This window comes from Rhinichthys klamathensis, unplaced genomic scaffold (genome assembly GCF_029890125.1).
Source record: "Rhinichthys klamathensis goyatoka isolate OS25496 unplaced genomic scaffold, OSU_Roscu_1.1 h1tg000015l_1, whole genome shotgun sequence".
NCBI lineage: Eukaryota > Metazoa > Chordata > Actinopteri > Cypriniformes > Leuciscidae > Rhinichthys > Rhinichthys klamathensis.
Window position 1 is genome coordinate 926679 of NW_026606567.1, and position 19065 is coordinate 945743.

At 36.8% G+C, this 19065-nt stretch overlaps 4 protein-coding genes across 5 annotated transcripts; 2 read left to right on the top strand and 2 right to left on the bottom strand.

Moving 5' to 3' along the window:
- Nucleotides 1–81: 81 nt before the first annotated feature.
- hagh (hydroxyacylglutathione hydrolase) lies at nucleotides 82–7910 on the bottom strand. 2 transcript variants are annotated; one of them, XM_056272213.1, is made up of 9 exons: nucleotides 7773–7910; nucleotides 5063–5226; nucleotides 4927–4991; nucleotides 4725–4842; nucleotides 4060–4168; nucleotides 1942–2045; nucleotides 1668–1769; nucleotides 1498–1577; nucleotides 82–890 (listed from the first exon to the last, which is right to left on the bottom strand). In XM_056272213.1, the coding sequence occupies exons 2-9, from the start codon at nucleotides 5165–5167 to the stop codon at nucleotides 791–793; spliced, it is 783 nt and encodes a 260-aa protein (XP_056128188.1). In that variant the 5' UTR covers nucleotides 5168–5226; nucleotides 7773–7910; the 3' UTR covers nucleotides 82–790. The 2 variants fall into 2 exon arrangements, with proteins under 2 accessions (XP_056128188.1, XP_056128184.1); XM_056272209.1 differs by lacking the exon at nucleotides 7773–7910 and adding an exon at nucleotides 6530–6689.
- Nucleotides 7403–8456, top strand: fahd1 (fumarylacetoacetate hydrolase domain containing 1). Its single transcript, XM_056272223.1, has one exon. It carries the CDS (start codon nucleotides 7629–7631, stop codon nucleotides 8286–8288), a length of 660 nt encoding a protein of 219 aa, XP_056128198.1. The 5' UTR covers nucleotides 7403–7628; the 3' UTR covers nucleotides 8289–8456.
- Nucleotides 8457–9348: 892 nt separating this feature from the next.
- Nucleotides 9349–13217, bottom strand: msrb1a (methionine sulfoxide reductase B1a). Its single transcript, XM_056272231.1, has 4 exons — nucleotides 13069–13217; nucleotides 11479–11621; nucleotides 10044–10158; nucleotides 9349–9685 (listed from the first exon to the last, which is right to left on the bottom strand). Exons 1-4 carry the CDS (start codon nucleotides 13121–13123, stop codon nucleotides 9666–9668), a joined length of 333 nt encoding a protein of 110 aa, XP_056128206.1. The 5' UTR covers nucleotides 13124–13217; the 3' UTR covers nucleotides 9349–9665.
- A 722-nt stretch (nucleotides 13218–13939) lies between these two features.
- Nucleotides 13940–17579, top strand: ndufb10 (NADH:ubiquinone oxidoreductase subunit B10). The gene is made up of 4 exons (XM_056272232.1): nucleotides 13940–14176; nucleotides 15627–15765; nucleotides 15864–16003; nucleotides 17412–17579. Exons 1-4 carry the CDS (start codon nucleotides 14029–14031, stop codon nucleotides 17495–17497), a joined length of 513 nt encoding a protein of 170 aa, XP_056128207.1. The 5' UTR covers nucleotides 13940–14028; the 3' UTR covers nucleotides 17498–17579.
- Nucleotides 17580–19065: the final 1486 nt, after the last annotated feature.

The window sequence follows — 19065 nt, forward strand, 5'->3', positions numbered from 1 at the left end:
TTCACACAAAGCAGGGTAATAAAACACTGCATCATTAAGAAAATCTGTGCCACTGCATTTCTAGAAAAACAAACAGCTGTAAACATTTATATTAAAACTTTATTCAGTTTGTATGATCATAATTAAATCTTCTCTGTTACTTCTGATGACTAGTGCAAGATTGGCTGAAACAAGACGAAAAGCTAAAACAAGTATGCAGTGTTCAATATTTTCTACATTCAAAATCATTCAGAAACATGAAAATAAATGCAGTTCAATCAAATGCAATTTTCTTATGGACATTAAAACACACCAAATTAAATTTAGCTGGAACACCTCGCTTTGTCAACATCTTAAAAATAATTATTTTGGATTTACAAAACAACATTGCACATTAAGACATTCTGAAATAAAACTATAATTTAACCACACAACATTGGTTCAGACATGGCCTGGATCCTTTCCAAAAATAAAACTTGCACAAATAAAATTTGGCCTACAGCACAGACCTAGTACATTTGTATTTTTTTTAAATGCAAATTGACGGCATTAATGTATTTTTTTAACGATGAAAACATCTGTTTTTGTTTGATCTATTGCTTGTAACAATGATTTAAATGCATTGTTTTGCAGGTTAACAATCCTGTGTATTGCTCATTGAAGATGATACGCAGCCCAAAAATTGTGCTTTTGATATAAATGAAGCATGTGTAAAAAGCAACAGAGTTTATGCATGTGCCTCATGTCCTGCTATTGTTAGTGAAACGATGAGCGTAGTAGTGATGACCATCACAAAGACAAGCCCAAAAACTCAATTCTTCGGGACTCTAAAGCTGTCCTTCTCCTTACGGATACTTCTCATGGCTTCAATCGGGTCACTGGTCCCAGCATGCTCCTGTACCGACTTCTCTCTGAAGTGCAAACACAAAGACGTGAGGGGGAAAAAAAAATCTTAGTAACATTTTACAATGTCTCATTTGTTAACAAGTTAATGCTATATATTTTTTACAGCATTTATTAACCTTTGTTAATATTAGCTAAAAAAAAAAATGTCCATCTTCATTTTAGTTCGCAGTGCATAAACGAATGTTAACAGACACAACTCATCTTAAATGTATTAGTAAATATTGAGATTATCATTAACAAAGACTAATAAATGCTGTAGAATTCATTGTTAGTTCATGTTAACTAATGTAGTTTACTAATGAAAACTTATTTAATACTAAATTAAATTTTAAATAATAAATGTCTTTAAGCATTTTAACAGATTTTAAAATAATACTTTTTAGAATTTATTTTTTATAATAAAAAATACTTTTCTATTTTTTTTTTGTCTCTTAATGTTTTTCAATAAGTTCAAACCAATGCTTAAATTTTATCAGCAATATACCAAGTTTACTCGTATGTCCAGATAATGTGAAATGCACAAACAAGTGAAGTTCAAGATGGTTAAGCAAGTTAATTATATATTTTGCTGTAGATATAAATAACTGTATATTTGGGAATGATTTCACATACCTCACTCTCATGAAGGGGTTAAATGTGAACTCATCAGCCACCGTAGAAGGAATGGTCGGCTCTCCGTTATCGTATTTTTCCTAATCAATGTAAGACAAGGTTATTCAAACACTTGCACTATGATAGTATTTGCAGCTGAAGTAAATGAATGTTAAAGAAGAGTTAAACACCTTAGCCCATGCCAACTTTGTCCGGATAGCCTCATTTTTTGGCTCGACATGCCGCGCAAATTTCAGATTATTGATGGTGTACTCGTGCCCACAGTACACACGCTGAAACCGGAGGAAATTGTGAGTGAACATGCGACTTTTTATTACTTAAAAGTTTTTTTTTATTTTTTACAGTAAGAGTTTAACAGCATTTATTGCTTTAAAATGAAATGTTAAGTGATATTTTATAGCACAAAGACAGAGATTTGAGTTTAGAGTTTAGGGGAATTGTTACCGTCTCTGGAGGAAGACGGCCTAAAACCTCGATCAGGGCTTTGTACATCTCATCAGCGGTACCCTCAAAAAACTTCCCGCAGCCGGCCACGAACAGGGTATCTCCTATTCAGAATGTGAACGTAACAAGACAAAAAACTCCTTGTCAATACAGTTCTACAAAGTGTGCATATGTCAGACTGTCAGAATAGTTTTAGTAGTCTCTGCTCAAAAATGTGGAACTTAATTTTTTTTTTTTTTTTTTTTAATTGAGCAAATTAAATCAGTAAAGTTGTTAAATCACTACACACTACCGTTCAAAGGTTTGAGTTCAGTATGATTTTTTTTTAAAGGGGTGGTTGATTATGATTTCAGTTTTCTAATTTTAGTTAGTGTGTAATGTTGCTGTTTGAGCATAAACAACATCTGCAAAATTACAACGCTCAGAGTTCAAAGCAAAGGGAGATATTTGCTTTTAAAGAAATAGCTTTTTAAGGACTACAACAAACGGCTGGTAGGGACTACAGGACATTCCTCCCGGGTTAGTGACATCACTAACCCTAAAATTTACATAAACCCTGCCCCCAGGAACACGCAAGCAGTGTTGAGATTGAGAAGAGGAAGAGTTGTTGTAGTAAAGCACATTTGTGAGTCTGCTCAAGCTGTAGAATCCGTCTTTTCACATGCAATACAGTGCGTGACACAAATGCAATATCATGTCACTCTGTAGGCATCTTACAACAGTTCCCACACAAGCGATTTTATAGATTATCATGGCAGAATATGCTAATCAATGACTAGAAGATAGTTAACTCCACATCAGCAACATAAATTCATCAACTAACCATTCAGAAACGTCCTGTTGCATTCTACATGTTGTCACTTCTTCTTGAGTCTCTCCATTATTGTCCGACTCCGGTTTAAACATAAAAGGCAGAAGAGTTTCTGACATTTTTAGCGTGTGTCTGCGTGAGGTAATCGGAGCTGGTAACACACAGTAGCCATGTTTCCATCCACTTGTCAATCGAATTATCTGAAGTTCGGTAAAAAACCTCATGCGAATAAAGCTGTTGAAAGTGTGTTTCCATCAAACGGCTTTAAAGTGGATAAAAACCTGTGCGTAATGACGTCACATGCAGTTTTGCGATCAAATTGGTATATCGAATTGATTTGAGACATGTTAAGGTGTTTCCATTCATTTTCTCACCGAATTACACAACATTCAAGCCAACATTTGCGAACAAAGTTTTACTAGGCAAAATGGATCGCACCATAATAACGTTTCCATCCGCGTTTATCGCATAAGCCGTATAACGATCAAGATAAAATCCGATGAGACCGATCGTATTTCATTTGAGTCGATATTCAATCGAATTTTACTGTTTCCATAAGACATTTTTCATTCGATATCACTTAATGCGGATAAAAACGTGTGGATGGAAACATAGCTACACAGACAAGCTCTTGAAGCTCCGCCCTCTGTGCCGGGAGAAGCAGCTCATTTGCATTTAAAGGGACACACACGAAACAACACGTTTTTGCTCACCCTCAAAAAGGGATGTAAAAAATTATGCTGTAAAAAATTATCTGTGGGGTATTTTGAGCTAAAATCTCACATACACACTCTGGGGACATCAGAGACTTATTTTACATCTTGTGAAAAGGGCCATTATACCACCCCTTTATTTTTTTTAAAGAAATTAATATTTTTATCCATCATGAATACATTGATTTGATAAAAAGTGACAGTAAAAGACATTTTTAATGTTACAAAAGTATAAATGCTGATCTTTTGCACTTTCTATTCATCAAAGAACAACATTCTTTGGACGTCAATCAATCAGAAATGTTTTTTTTTTATCAACAAATCATCATATTAGAATGATTTCTGGAGGATCATGTGACACTGAAGACTGGAGTTATGATGCTGAAAATTCAGCTTTGATCACAGGAATAAATTACACTTTAAAACATATTAAAGTAGAAAACAATTATTTTAGATTGTAATAATATTTCACAATATTACTGTTTTTACTGTATTTTTGATCAAGTAAATGCTTTCTTTCAAAAACATTTTTTTTCTTTTTAAATCGTACTGAACCCAAACTTTTGAACGGTAGTGTATGAAAATGTGTCTTACCCGTAAACACAGCCGGTGGTTCGGTGCTGTTTTCTTTTGTTACAAAATAGCAGATGTGGCCGGTGGTGTGACACGGCGTAAACAAACACTTTACATTCAGAGAGCCCACCTGGAACGATCAAACAATCTGAAATGTGTCCAGCGGTATGAAGTGCATGCTTCTGATTGGCTAAGCTGCATTCAAAGCCAATTCGTGCCATTCGAAAGTTTGGGGTCAATAAGATTTATAAATATTTTGAAAGAAGTCTCTTCTGCTCACTAAGGCTGCATTTACTTAAATCAAAAATACAGTAAAAACATTAATATTTTGAAATATAATTACAATTTAAAATAACTGTTTTCTTGAAGATGTAATTTATTCTTATGATGGTAAAGCTGATTTTTCAGCATCATTACTCCAGTCTTTAGTGTCACATGATCCTTCAGTAATCATTCTAATATGATGATTTGATGCTCAAGAAACATTTATTACCATTATCAATGTTGAAAACAGTTGTGCTGACTAATATTTTTGTTAAAACCTTTTTTACAGGATTCTTTGATATCTTTAATGTCACTTTTGATCAAATTATCACATAAAACTATTCAATTTTGTATAAAAAAAAAAAAATCTTACTGACCCGAAACGTTCGAACAGTAGTATATATTATATAAACCAGTCTTACTTTGAAAGTGTTGGAGTGTGTGACTTTCTGAGTTAAAGCTCCCACTCTGTCATCTCCTCCGTACACTGTCAGTCCCGGCATGAGCTTCACCAGCTTCTCATTTCCTCCAGCGTGATCCCTGGAAGTTATGAAGCATCACCTCTAATTCCCCAATCAAACTGTCATATTAGTGTGCATGGGCTTTATTACAGGTCTGACTTACCAGTGATGATGAGTGGTCAGGACAGTTTTGAGCTTCACGCCATGCTTTTTGACCGCATCTACAACCTGAGACAGATGACAATATTATGAATCCATGCGATGCACAATGTGTAATATCCACAATGAGATATTCTTACTTTCTGGGGCTCTACTGGATCGACTATGGCTGCCTCCTTGGTGTCTTCATCGATGAGGAGGTACATGTAGTTGTCGGTGAGAGCAGGAAGCAGTTCGACCTTCATATCTGACTGTTCCACCAGAGATGATTTCCTTAGAGCGGAGTGAAACCAGGCTGTAGGAACTTCAAAACAGAGATTCGGGATCAGGAAATGTTCTCGCTTGAATAACATACATAGATATCAACCATGGTAAACCATGCTCATAAGTTCCTGGTAGTCGACCTTGTCTAAGTTTCTGCGGAACTGGTTAGGCTCATTATTCATGTTACAGAAGTGCTTCACCAGCTTGACTACTTTAAACTGGTTCGACCTGCTTTTTCCAATGTTAAAATGCAATTAATCCAAATGAAAATTATTTTTTTCTTAAATGAATAAAAATGATTTTGAAACATCTCATTCAGTTTGAAGGAGTTCCTACATTCTTATATTATGATTATACAGTTATTATGATAACAATTACTACAGCAACTGTAGCATTTTGGTGGAAACTACAGTTAGTCGTATTGGTAGTAATATTGTGAAACATGATTGCAATTTTAAATTCTATTTGAATATCCGTTCAAATGTAATTCATTCCTCTGATGGTAAAGCTGAATTTTCAGCATCATTACTCCAGTCTTCAGTGTCACATGATCCTTCAGAAATTAATCTAATATGCCGATTTGATGATCAAGAAACATTTATTATTATTATCATCATTCAGGGCTCTTCGATTAATAGAAAGTTCAAAAGAACAGCATTGATTTAAAACAGAAATGAACTTTATTTACTGTCATTTTTGATCAATTTAATGCATCCAAGCTGAATAAAACTTGTAATTTCTTTTAAAATATATATGTTTGAGACCTTACCATTATAAAAATGTAGGGTTCAAATCAACACTTGGTGTTCATCTATAATTTATGGAAAATGCGTATATATATTGTGATAAAACGGTTTAATTTTTTGATGCTGGTTTAGTCATTTTCTCCCTATTGCATCTAATGCAATACTGTAAAATATAATGCACGGCGTATTATATTATTGCAATACAGCTCTGTTAACACCAAAGTGCGAATTAAGAAATATTTGATAAGTATTTTTACAACTTTCAATTGCACAACGCAGAACAAACATAAAGCACGAAGTGTTTACACTTACGTCACTCCACACGCAAGACATGGAAAGTGTTGCATTTTGCCTTTTACATGAACACTAATCAAGAATGCGTTATCTATTCATGCCACATGTCATGCTCGATGACATACGTCAACAGCCAAGATGATGTAACTCCCCACTTAGGGAACAATTCTTTCACTAGATCAAAACACTGACTGCCATTACACCAACGGTTCTGTGACAGCACTGACATATGGATGCATATGCATATCGATAAATAAGGCATTCTTTCTGATCATGCGCGAGGAAAGATCCTCGTAAACATACCGAGTTTATGCGCGACAGCAGCTCCGAGAGCACCGAGAGTGCATGCACTCGCCGCCAGTGTCCTGAACCGCATATCAGGACTTCAGCTGTCTGATATTACAGCCAGCACAGGGAGGAGGAAGTAGAAGCTCTGGTTTAAAGTGCAAAACAGCCCACTTTTTAACTTTGACCCCTCGTTTAACCAATCCAATACGAGGGAGTGTCGCGCGTTCAGTAATCCACGCTGTTTTGGGGTTATTTACGAATCCTACTACAGTGAAGGCTCATTGGCCATTTATTCAGAACTCATGTCACATGACCTAATATTTAATGTATATCCAATAAGAGCCATAACAATACAATAAAATACAATACACCGTACAGTAAGCCTCTATATAAAATGATAAAACAATTAGAAAATAAAAACATTTAAATTAGAACAAAAGACATTCGTATATTTTATTTACAAATATTATGAAACATCAAATAGTGACATTTTTAATGCAATTAATTAAACCATATATGAATAATATCCATAAGTATAAATCCATAAATCCAATCCATATCCATTTTGTTGATAAAAACAAAAGAAATGAAAAAAAAAACGTTTATGCAAGCAATAGAAAACAATAGCAAACAATACAAAAACAGCTAAAGACTTGGGAATAAAATTTTACTCTGCAAATAAAAAATGAAATAAATTAATTAAATTAAATTGTATCTTTTACTCGAGATAAAATTGAGCTTTTGTCATTGGATGGCCAAACTAGGACCGTCAACAAAACTTCATTAATATTCAATAACGCAGCTTTCGCCATTGGACAGATCTCAAGGACTCTTGTGAGACATAATTAATATTCATAAGGTAAGCCTTTGCCGTAGTAGGACTATTGATATCGCTTTTCGGGCTTCGTGATTGTGATGGATTTCTTCAAGTCAAATAATGTTTCCTGGACTTAATTCCTGACAATGGTATCAGTTTTTTGTTTGTTTTATTCGCACTAGATTTACATATTTCGTAATGTAGCCTACTACTAACTCGTCTCATCGCCCTCCGTTATCAAGCGACCAAAGGTCATTTTATTTCCGGCTGCAGGACTCGCTGGTGTTGGACTACAAAATGAGCACGAGGAATATTGTTCGCTTTTGGGAATGGGGAAAGAAAATAATATGCGTCGGGAGAAACTATGCAGATCACGCCATCGAACTCAAAAATGCAATTCCCAGCGAGCCTGTGCTCTTCCTGAAGCCCCCGTCTGCTTACATTAGGGAAGGGTCTCCTATTCTGGTCCCCTTCTACACCCGCAATCTCCACCATGAAGTTGAGCTCGGGGTGGTCATTGGTAAAGGAGGAACTGCTATTCCTCAGTCTTCAGCCATGGACCATGTGGCTGGATATGTGTTATGCCTGGACATGACAGCTCGAGACATTCAGGACGAATGCAAGTCCAAAGGTCTTCCATGGACCCTGGCCAAAGCTTTCAACACCTCATGCCCCATTAGTGACTTCATCCCCAAGGAGAAGATCCCAGACCCTGGGAGCATCAATCTGTGGTTGAAGGTGAACGATATCCTGAAACAGAGTGGAAGCACATCCCAGATGATCTTTTCCATCCCATTTCTCATAAACTACATCAGTGAGATCATCTCTTTGGAAGTAGGCGATCTCATTCTCACTGGGACCCCTAAAGGAGTGTCAAGCGTCCAGGAACATGATGAACTTCAAGCTGGGATTGATGGCATTGTGACTATGACATTTAAAGTTGATAGAAAAAGTTGATTTGATCATCAATAATTAACATTCTTGAGTCTCAAATTGCTGCAAAGCACAAGCATTTTGATTTGTTTTAAATGCGAATACAATGTCCGACAAGGACAAATTCACTGAATGGGAAACATTGTATAATGTTTAATCTTTTCTAAATAAAAAAGATCTGACTTCATTATATTTTGTGGTCATCTCATGCTTTTCTCATTCTGCAAAATTACCTGTGGCTGATTTGCTTTCTCACTTTCAAGACCCCTGGCCGTTGAAGTTATGACGTGCACTATTTAACAGGACAAAATGTACTTTAATCAGAGCAGCTTTGTTTTTCAAATTGACTAATTATTGTATACGGTATATCAGTTACATGAATAAACTTGAAAAACAGCAGCTCAACCACACATGTAGGAAAATCTATTCTCAAATGTCACCTTTCAGACTGTAAATGTGTCTTTATAGGTTCAAAGTGTCAAGCTCTATATTCATTCCCATAAACAATTTATTTACCAATCCTGTTTTTTTTTTTAAGAAGATGTGTAAGGGGTATTTTAAACTTTAAGCATCTCCTGGGCTTTTCATCAATATGTAACAACAGAAAAATGCAGCAGTTTAACAATCAAACAAGTTTAATGATTGAAATCTTTGTAGTGAGCACACAAGCAGTGATATACAGAAACAGCAGAAAGTTTCCAAAAGGTGATCTTTTGGCATTGTTCTAAACATGTAAATACATAAATTATTTCAAGTGGTAAATGTTTTAAAGATGATCTCCACATGACCAAGTGAGGTTAAACTATTGACCTTTAACAGGCAAACTAAGATATAATGTGCACTAGCATTCAAAAGTCAGTATACGTTTAATGTATTATGAAAAAAAAAAAATAGAACTTACTTTTAAATAAAGAAGTGCTTTTATTCAGCAAAGATGCATTTATTCCAATTTCAAATAACTGCTGTTCTGAAGATTATGTGACGCTGAAGACTGGAAAATTCAGCTTTACCATCAGAGTAATAATTACATTTTAACATATAGAAAACAGTTCTTTTAAATTATAATGATCAAATAAATACAGCATTGGTGAGCAAATGAGACTTTTATTAAAAACATTTTAAAAATCTTAATGACCCCAAACTTTTGAACGGTAGTGTATATGGTGCATAGTATAAAAGATTTGATCTGGCATAGTTGTGCGTATTGATTGGTAGTAGCAGTTATTGGGAGAAAGCTTCTTCGTGTTTCCCATGAGGCTGTTTTACACATCATCACTCTGAACGCTCCTCTGTGGGCTTTTCATCAGAGTGTTTCATTCACCATCCACACGGTAAACACATCCAAGCTTCTCCATATGCTCTTACTGAAACATCCTCACATGCTTATCCAGCCATCTGGCTCTACTGCTGCTCATTCTTGACTGTGGAAGAAACAACTGTATTAAAAGACATACTGTACATAGACAGAAGCAGTTATCAATAGCTTACGTGAAGAAATACAGCATAGTATGTAATGAGATCATTTTAACCATTAGTTTACAAACCACATTCACACATTACAAATTCTATCACAGTGGTGCATTAGATATTTTATTTAAAAATTACTATAATAAAATACATCTAAATACAGTAGTCAACATTTGAAGTGGATCAAAACCTTTCATTAAAGGTATACATGAATTTTGAGTGAACTTCGATGAACTTTTTTGATCCACTTCAAATGTTGACCACTGTATAATAATAAAGCCTACTTGTATTGTTTGTTGTAAAAGTGTATACCTTTAGGAATGAACTTCAGAGAGCTGCTGAATATTCAGAAGCGTGAGAGGCCGCGCTTGGGTCCGTCATTCACAAACTCATGGCCAAGACCATTTCCACACTTACCACATTTAACCTGTAAAAGATGTTACATAATCCATTGTTCACATTCTCCAGATAAGAGATTAAAGGCCTGTTCACACCAAGGAGGAGATCTATAAAGATAACTATATATTAGCATCCACACTAATGCACAATATCATTCTTTTTATTATAAGAGCGCTCTGCTGTTTTGTCGTCTACCCCTTTAAATGCTCGAGCTCTTTAAAGCAGGATGGATTCTGATTGGCTGTCAATGTTTTTATTGTTCATCAGCTAGAAAAAAAAATTGTTCTGAAAGGGATTTCAATTATATTGTTTCTCGGTGTCATTCTCATTACAGTTGTGTTTGGTTGTGTGCTATTCTTTTATATTTAGAACGATTTTTAGAACTTCATCTTTATCATTATCTTTATAGTTATCATTCTTGGTGTGAGAACGGACCTTAAAGGGAAAGTTCACCCAAAAATGAAAATGCTATCATCAATTAGTCACGCTCAAGTACGGTGGAGCTTCTTGTTTACCATATTTGTGTGCTCTATCTATGTCCACTGATCAATGTTTATATGTGAATAAAAGCCTAAATTAAATCTGTTCATTATAAAGCAATTGTGTCTCGTAAGAACTCTTGAGAAGAGTTTTGGGTGAATAGTCTTTAAATGGAAGGGCAGAAATACCTCAGATTAGATTTGATTAAAATATCTCTTTTGTGTTTCGAAGACGAACAAAAGTCTTACAGGTTAGGAACGACATGTAACAATTTTCATTTTTGGGTGAAATATCCCTTTAACAACTTTATGCTGCCTTCACATGCTATCAGAAAGTTCCTACTTCCCACTTCTGATGTCGCGATTACGAGCCCGTCGCATTCAAGTGATTTGTTGTCGTAAAGAACAGGAATCTTGTAGGACGGCAGGTTTATTCTTGCCTATTTATTGGGAAATTCTTATTAAAGCCAAAAGGATATTTAGCGTCCCATTCATTGACAACCATGTAAACACTCACCGTGCTCATCTATAGTCATCTTGCTGACGATTCTGGAATTTCAGTCAAATACAGCCTATTTGAGCTTTGTATGAAACATACAATATGCTTCAAATGATTACTCATATATGTAAATATGCACTACTTTAACAACTGGGCTTAAGTTTATGGCTCACCCAACTCGGGAACTTGGGTATCAAAATTATTCCCAGTAGTAAATACAACTTAAGAGGGTGTTCATGTCCAATTTTTAACTAGGAAACTCGTATTTACAATAATTCCCATAGCACGTGAAGGCAGCATTAAATGCTCAATGGAATCGTGATGCACTGCAGGAGTTCATCTACAGACTGGAAACCACTTTAACTTTTACCTTGTAAGCGCCCCATCTCTCCTCATGTTTAGACAAACTGTTTTCATGGATGGTTTCTGTGAAGGCTGGCCAGGGTGATGAATGCTCAAATTTGGATCTGCTGGAGAACAGCTCATGTCCACATTCAGCACAAACATACATGCCTGCAGGAGAAACACACACGCAAGTGGTTTGAATAAGTCTCAGATGATCTTATTTTATACAGTAACTAACTTGCCAATATTCACTAATACTATTCGAAAATATTGTCTTGTAGTAAAAAATATATATATACTGATGAGCCAAAACATTATGACCAGTCACGGGTGAAGTGAATATCATTGATCATCTCCTAACAAGGACACATATTAAGATCTGGGTATTAAGATAGTAAGCAAACAATCAGTTCTTGTAATCAACGTATTGGATGCAGGAGAAATGGGCAGGAATAAAGATCTGAGCGACTTTAGCAAGGGCCAAATTGTGCCCGAGGGGGGACAAACCACAAACCAGAGACAGGGTGTTGGGCAACCAAGACTCATCAGTGCACGAGGGCGATGAACGCTGTCCTGTCTGGTTTGAGCCAACAGAAGGTCTAATGTGGCGGACAACATTTTAATGATGGTCATGGGAGGAATGTGTCACAACACACAGTAGATCACACTCTGCTGCGTATGGGACTGTGTAAACACTGACCAATCAGAGAGATGATGACCCCTGTCCACTGGTGAAAGTGCCTACAATGGGCAAGTGTTTTACACAAGTGTCTGAACTGGACCTTAAAGCAGTGGAAGAAGTTCACCTGGTCCGATGAGTCCTCCTGTTTTCTTTTACACCACGTGGACGGTCTCAATAAATCCAGTTTAGTCTGATGTGTGTGCATTGTAGCAGACCAGGTACACCCCATGATGATAAGCGTGTTCCCTGGTGGAAGTGGCTCTTTCAGCAGGATAAAGCACAATGCCACACTGCACACATTGTTCAGGAATGGTTTGAGGAACATGATAAAGGTTCAAGGTGTTGCCCCGGCCTCCAAATTCCCCAGATCCCAGTCCAATTGAGCATCTGTAAGATGTGCTGGACCAACAAGTTCGATCCACAGTGACTCAACCTCGCAATCTACAGGACTTAAAGGATCTGGTGCTAAAGTCTTGGTGCCAGAAACCACAGCATCCCTTTAGGGCTCTTGTAGAGTCCACCTCGGCTGGGTCGGCGCTGTTTTGGCAGCCCACAGTGGACCAACAGCATATAAGGCAGGTGTTCATAATGTTTTAGCTTATCAGTGTATTGCTCACTGCTAGTTCATGTTAGTTACATTAATTAATGTAAAAAAAAATTAGACTTTAATGTAAAGTGTTCCCGGTTAAATTGATCACTGAAGAAAAGCAACTCCCATTAACATGATTAGCCTTCAATGTTACATTTTTATTGATGCTTGGCGATATTAAATGTCAAATAAACATGTCGAAAATAGTCGAGAACCAAGCACACAAGCACCATGTGTGATAACAAGACATTCCCATAGTTTTGCTAATCACATAACACAAGTTACATACATGCTCTTACATAAGTAGCCTTGTTTACACATCAGCTACATCGGGGTCAACTTACCAGTCTCAAAATGATCTTTATAAATCTCCCCTCCGGAGAACGAACAGAAAGACATGACTACGCAAACTGTTGTGAAGTTAAAACGAAGGACTGTAACTTTGTGTATCAACTGGTGCTTTGGTTCAGAGTTAAATGGAAGAAGCGTCAGCGTGCTGTACCACGTGATCACACAATCGCGACTGCACACTTGTGTCAAGCAAACACATGGTGGCAGAATTGTTATATATATTTTTAATATCACCAATGAGCCACGATATTATTGCAAAATAATAGTTTCTCAACCATAAGAACCAACTACTACACAATAGACATCAGCTAAAGTCTATAGACCACATGTGCATAACAAAACCACACAAAAATCTATTCTGTAACATAACTACACAAATGACATGTTACTTAAACTTATTAAACCTATTTTAGGTGATTTTGTAAATATAGACGAGTAATTGCTGAGATTTTTTTATGAGTAAGAATGCCAGATTTAATGGGAAGCCTAAAATGACTTATTAATATTTATAAATCCATTTTATTATTTCCACATATTGTATTTTACTTTGTTGTAGGTTTATAATTGAGAATGTTAATGTCTCAATACATTTTTTTAATAAAAAAATAATATATTGTACAGTAGCAGAACGACGACATCTATTGGTAGAAAATAATAATTACGTGTATAACCTTTCACCTTCAACCTGGCAGTTTATAAACGAAACGAGGAGGAAATAATTGGCAATTTTATACAGATTAATAGCATTAGTTTTATTTTTTAAATAGAAATTATAAATAAATAAATAAATAAATAAATAAATAAATAAAAGTAATTTCCACTCAGTTTATTAATCGTAGATCGGTGACCTTTTTCGCCGCCATGCTTTGTGAACCGCGCTTGCGCACTGAGAGACTGGAGCTTAAGGTCGATTAAAGGGTTTTTGAAATTTCCATTCCAATTAATGGTCGAAAATGCCGGAGGATCACGACAAAGATGTGTATCCAGAGCCTCCCCGCAAGACTCCAGTTGTGGATAAAGAAACTACTCTACCGAATCCCGCTTTAATACTGTCTAAGCTCTTCTACTACTCGGTGGATGTGCCAGTGACCAAATTCAGAGGTGACGTGCATTTGAGACTGTTTACATCTTCTTATTCATCCAGTTTCACAAATAGTAGCCTTTGTAGTGTGAAAAGCACATTCTGGACATACATTTGTGTATATTATGGTGAACGTTATCTATCTATCTATCTATCTATCTATCTATCTATCTATCTATCTATCTATCTATCTATCTATCTATCTATCTATCTATCTATCTATCTATCTATCTATCTATCTATCTATCTATCTATCTATCTAGTTTAGGGTCCAATTCTCACTGTATTAACTAGTTGCTTATTAGCATGCATAATGTATTGGCTGTTTTTAGTACTTAAAGCACATATTAATGCCTTATTCTGCAGGAACATATTCTACATCCCTTAATCCAACCCAGTACCTAAATTTAGCAACTACCTTGATATGCTAACTATTAATAAGCAGGAGTTTATTGAGCCAAATAGCTTTAAAACGGACATAAAAAAAATTAAGCTTGTATTTTGGGTCTGTGTAGCCGCCTTTAACCATGAAAAATGCGGGTCAATTTTAATTCTCATGAAACTATGATTTTCTTTCCCTTTTCTTCATTGGTTGGTTGGTTTTTAAAATAGCAATGCAATGCATTTTGTTTTAGTTTCAGTTTTGTTTATTGTCAATTCAGTCAAATTCAAGTATACATTAAAATATTCTGCAGTGCAAATTGTATGGAGGTCAAAGATTAAAATATCTCTAGACATTGTTAACAAAACTGTAACAATCAATATCGCATTTTGTTACTAATTACATCTTAGGGTGTGTTCACACTTGGCATGTTTGTTTGGATTAAAACAAACTCTGGTGCGATTGCTCTGTTAGTGCGGTTCATTTGAATAAGTGTGAACGCTGCCATCTGAACCCTGGTGCCACCAAACAAGCGGATCGAGGCCGCTGAAAAGATGTGTCTCGCTTCGTTTCCAAACAAACTGAACAAATATGAACAACATGGACCAAAGACATCTAACCAAAAACAGTAAACACGTCACAAGATGCGACCCTAAAAAAGACAGAATGCTCAAGAATACCTGTTTTTCCTCGTCATAGTCGTGATGTTGCCCATCACAGTTCAGTACAGGCATCAGAACAGAAGCAGATCTTCATTTGTGTGTGTGACAAAGGGATTCCTGCCGCAGTTTTGAGTCCTTTACACACACAGCATTGTTTCGGTAAGTTGCGTCATGAAATATACGCAATATAAGCCTACCAATCAGGTTGTGAACATATCCCTATGCCTTTAGGTTCGGTGTTAAAATGCCAATGTGAACGCTAAGCAGACCAGGACTACATTTATTTATTTATTTTTTTGGTCCGGAACAAATGAACCAAGCGAACCGAACTACAAGTGTGAACATACCTTAAAATCTACTTGGTTTGTAATTCTTGATCCTTATTTTATTGTCCTCCTGTTTTTTTGTTTTGTTTTTTTCTACCAGGTGTTATCGATGGCATCCAGGGCGATAAAAAGTCCCACTACTACCATCAGAAGTTTCGCCGTGTCCCTGAGATAACTGAATGCCAGGAAGGAGATTATCTGTGCTATTATGAGGCCGAGATGCAGTGGAGGAGAGACTAGTATGTTCATCAAAAAAGCATTGTAGTGCTATTGTTCATATATCTCTATTTTTGCACACAATCGCTATCTTTTGTTTTACTTTTAATTTTGTGTGCAGTAAGGTGGATCAGGAGATTGTGAAGGTGATCCAGGAGCGTCTTCGGGCCTGCCAGCAGCGCGAGGGTCCCAGTTACAAACAGAACTGTAACCCAGAACTGAAGCAGTTTGATCAAGTGTCCAAGGCCTTTCAGTCACGCTGTGAGTATTTTGTCAGGTAGTAATGTTTTATGCGCAATTAGCAGTGGTCAATATACACTCACCGGCCACTTTATTAGGTACACCTGTCCAACTGCTCGTTAACACTTAATTTCTAAGCAGCCAATCACATGGCGGCAACTCAGTGCATTTAGGCATGTAGACATGGTCAAGACAATCTCCTGCAGTTCAAACCGAGCATCAGTATGGGGAAGAAAGTTGATTTGAGTGACTTTGAACGTGGCATGATTGTTGGTGCCAGAAGGGCTGGTCTGAGTATTTCAGAAACTGCTAATCTACTGGGATTTTCACGCACAACCATCTCTAGGGTTTACAGAGAATGGTCCGAAAAAGAAAAAACATCCAGTGAGCGGCAGTTCTGTGGGCGGAAATGCCTTGTTGATGCCAGAGGTCAGAGGAGAATGGCCAGACTGGTTCGAGCTGATAGAAGGGCAACAGTGACTGAAATAACCACTCGTTACAACCGAGGTATGCAGCAAAGCATTTGTGAAGCCACAACACGCACAACCTTGAGGCGGATGGGCTACAACAGCAGAAGACTCCACCGGGTACCACTCATCTCCACTACAAATAGGAAAAAGAGGCTACAATTTGCAAGAGCTCACCAAAATTGAACAGTTGAAGACTGGAAAAATGTTGCCTGGTCTGATGAGTCTCGATTTCTGTTGAGACATTCAGATGTTAGAGTCAGAATTTGGCGTAAACAGAATGAGAACATGGAACCATCATGCCTTGTTACCACTGTGCAGGCTGGTGGTGGTGGTGTAATGGTGTGGGGGATGTTTTCCTGGCACACTTTAGGCCCCTTAGTGCCAATTGGGCATCGTTTAAATGCCACGGCCTACCTGAGCATTGTTTCTGACCATGTCCATCCCTTTATGGCCACCATGTACCCATCCTCTGATGGCTACTTCCACCATGTCACAAAGCTCTAATCATTTCAAATTGGTTTCTTGAACATGACAATGAGTTCACTGTACTAAAATGGCCTCCACAGTCACCAGATCTCAACCCAATAGAGCATCTTTGGGATGTGGTGGAACGGGAGATTCGCATCATGGATGTGCAGCCGACAAATCTGCGGCAACTGTGTGATGCCATCATGTCAATATGGACCAAACTCCCTGAGGAATGCTTCCAGCACCTTGTTGAATCTATGCCACGAAGAATTGAGGCAGTTCTGAAGGCAAAAGGGGGTCCAACCCGTTACTAGCATGGGGTACCTAATAAAGTGGCCGGTGAGTGTATATATATAACACAATGGGACAAGCCCAGTTGTAATAGGTGTTGTCTAAAAACTACTTTTCAATTGACAATGAAACCAAAGCTATGTTTATATGAATGTACAGGAATTAGTATTCCGGCTGTTAACCTTCATTATTTCTTCTAGACGGGGACCTCGGCGCGTACGCCAGTGGGCGAAAGTGTTTGATGAAACAGAAGGAGAGGATGATGGCAGAGACACAGAAGGCATAAACCTCCTGTCCTTCAGCTTTTCTATGTCCGTCTCTCTCTCACCTGTGTATCAAAGTGTAAAATAAAGTTTATTGGAAAGTGACTTCTGAGGAGCTGTTATTTAATAAAATCCTGCCAGTGTCAGAGTTACCCTATATATTACTTTCCCTTCAATTCAATATCAGTTGTGTTGTTGGCTTTGTATAGACATTTCCTACATTTTAATTGGTGCTTATATGCCTTTTGCTGGATAGAGTCGGTATGAAACGGAGGTTGAAATAATCAGTGTTGGGGATAACACAAATACGAGTTACATAATCAGATTACTTTTTTTAAAGTAGCCAGTAAAGTAACACATTACTTTCAATTTACAACAAAAAAATATAAGCAAGTAAGTAAGATACTTTGTTTTCCCATGTATCGACTGACTACTTAATTATTGCAGAGGTGCTGTGTGCGCTTGTGTGAACATGATGCTTATTGTAGTTCTAGTCTAGACTAATGTGAGCAGGCATTTACTCATCTCACTTGCACAAAAACACGTTCAGTATTCCTCAAAATAAAGAAAAACAGTGAAATAATTAAATATATACACATATACTTTATGTATTTAATCTCACTTTATTAGCCAATGTGTTTGCTGCTGACCTTCAGTTGTGTTTACTTATTTTATTACTGAAGTAAGTGTATTAAACTCCCGCATCCTATTCTTCTTTAACCCAGAACGTCAGCACAGCTGAAAGGTTTGTTTGAGCTGCTCTACTGTACAGGCATGAATTAGTATTTCTTTCAGCCTGAGGCTTATTCATTTCACTTTTAGTTTGATAGGGCCTTTAGATTAGCCAAAATAGAACTTTTTTTTATTGTTATTAAAAAACAAAAAAGCAAGCCCAGCCCAGGTGAGCAAAAGTAACGGAACAGATTACTTTCCATAAGAAGTAACTAACCAAATTAGTTTTTTAGACAGTAGTGAAAATTGCAATATTGTATTAAATTACTTTTAAAAGTTACTTTCCCTAACACTGGCAATAATCTTCTTTTCTTTATTGTGACATATATCCGATTCAGCCCTCATGCCAGTAAACATGTCATCAGAGAAGAGATGACACTGCAAGAGGGATGGGGAGTTATGAATTTATATATATATTAAAAAAAAGTGCACGAATAAATCACTTTAAAATACTGTAATATTCCATTAAAATAAGAATTTTGATTTTATGGCAACTTTAAAATCTGTAAGGTGTTGTCATTCAAAAAGTTTGGGGGGGGGGAGACATTTTCGAAAGAAATGTAATTCTTCTATTCAACAAGGATGCATTAAATTGATCAACAGTGACTCGAGGGGCAATTAAGAGATTTGAGATGTCCTTCAAGATGGCATCCTTTGATCGGATTACAGAGTAGTGCCAAATTCTGTGACCCTAGTAGGCGCTGTAGTGAGGGAAGGGTTAGCTCAACACAGCTCCTACTAGGGTCACAGGCTGGACAACAGAGGAGCACGTAAACAAGCATCAATTTGAGTGTTGACAAACACCCTATATGGCAACAGCATGACCCTGTGCATAGCACCGATTTATGCCAACTAGTAT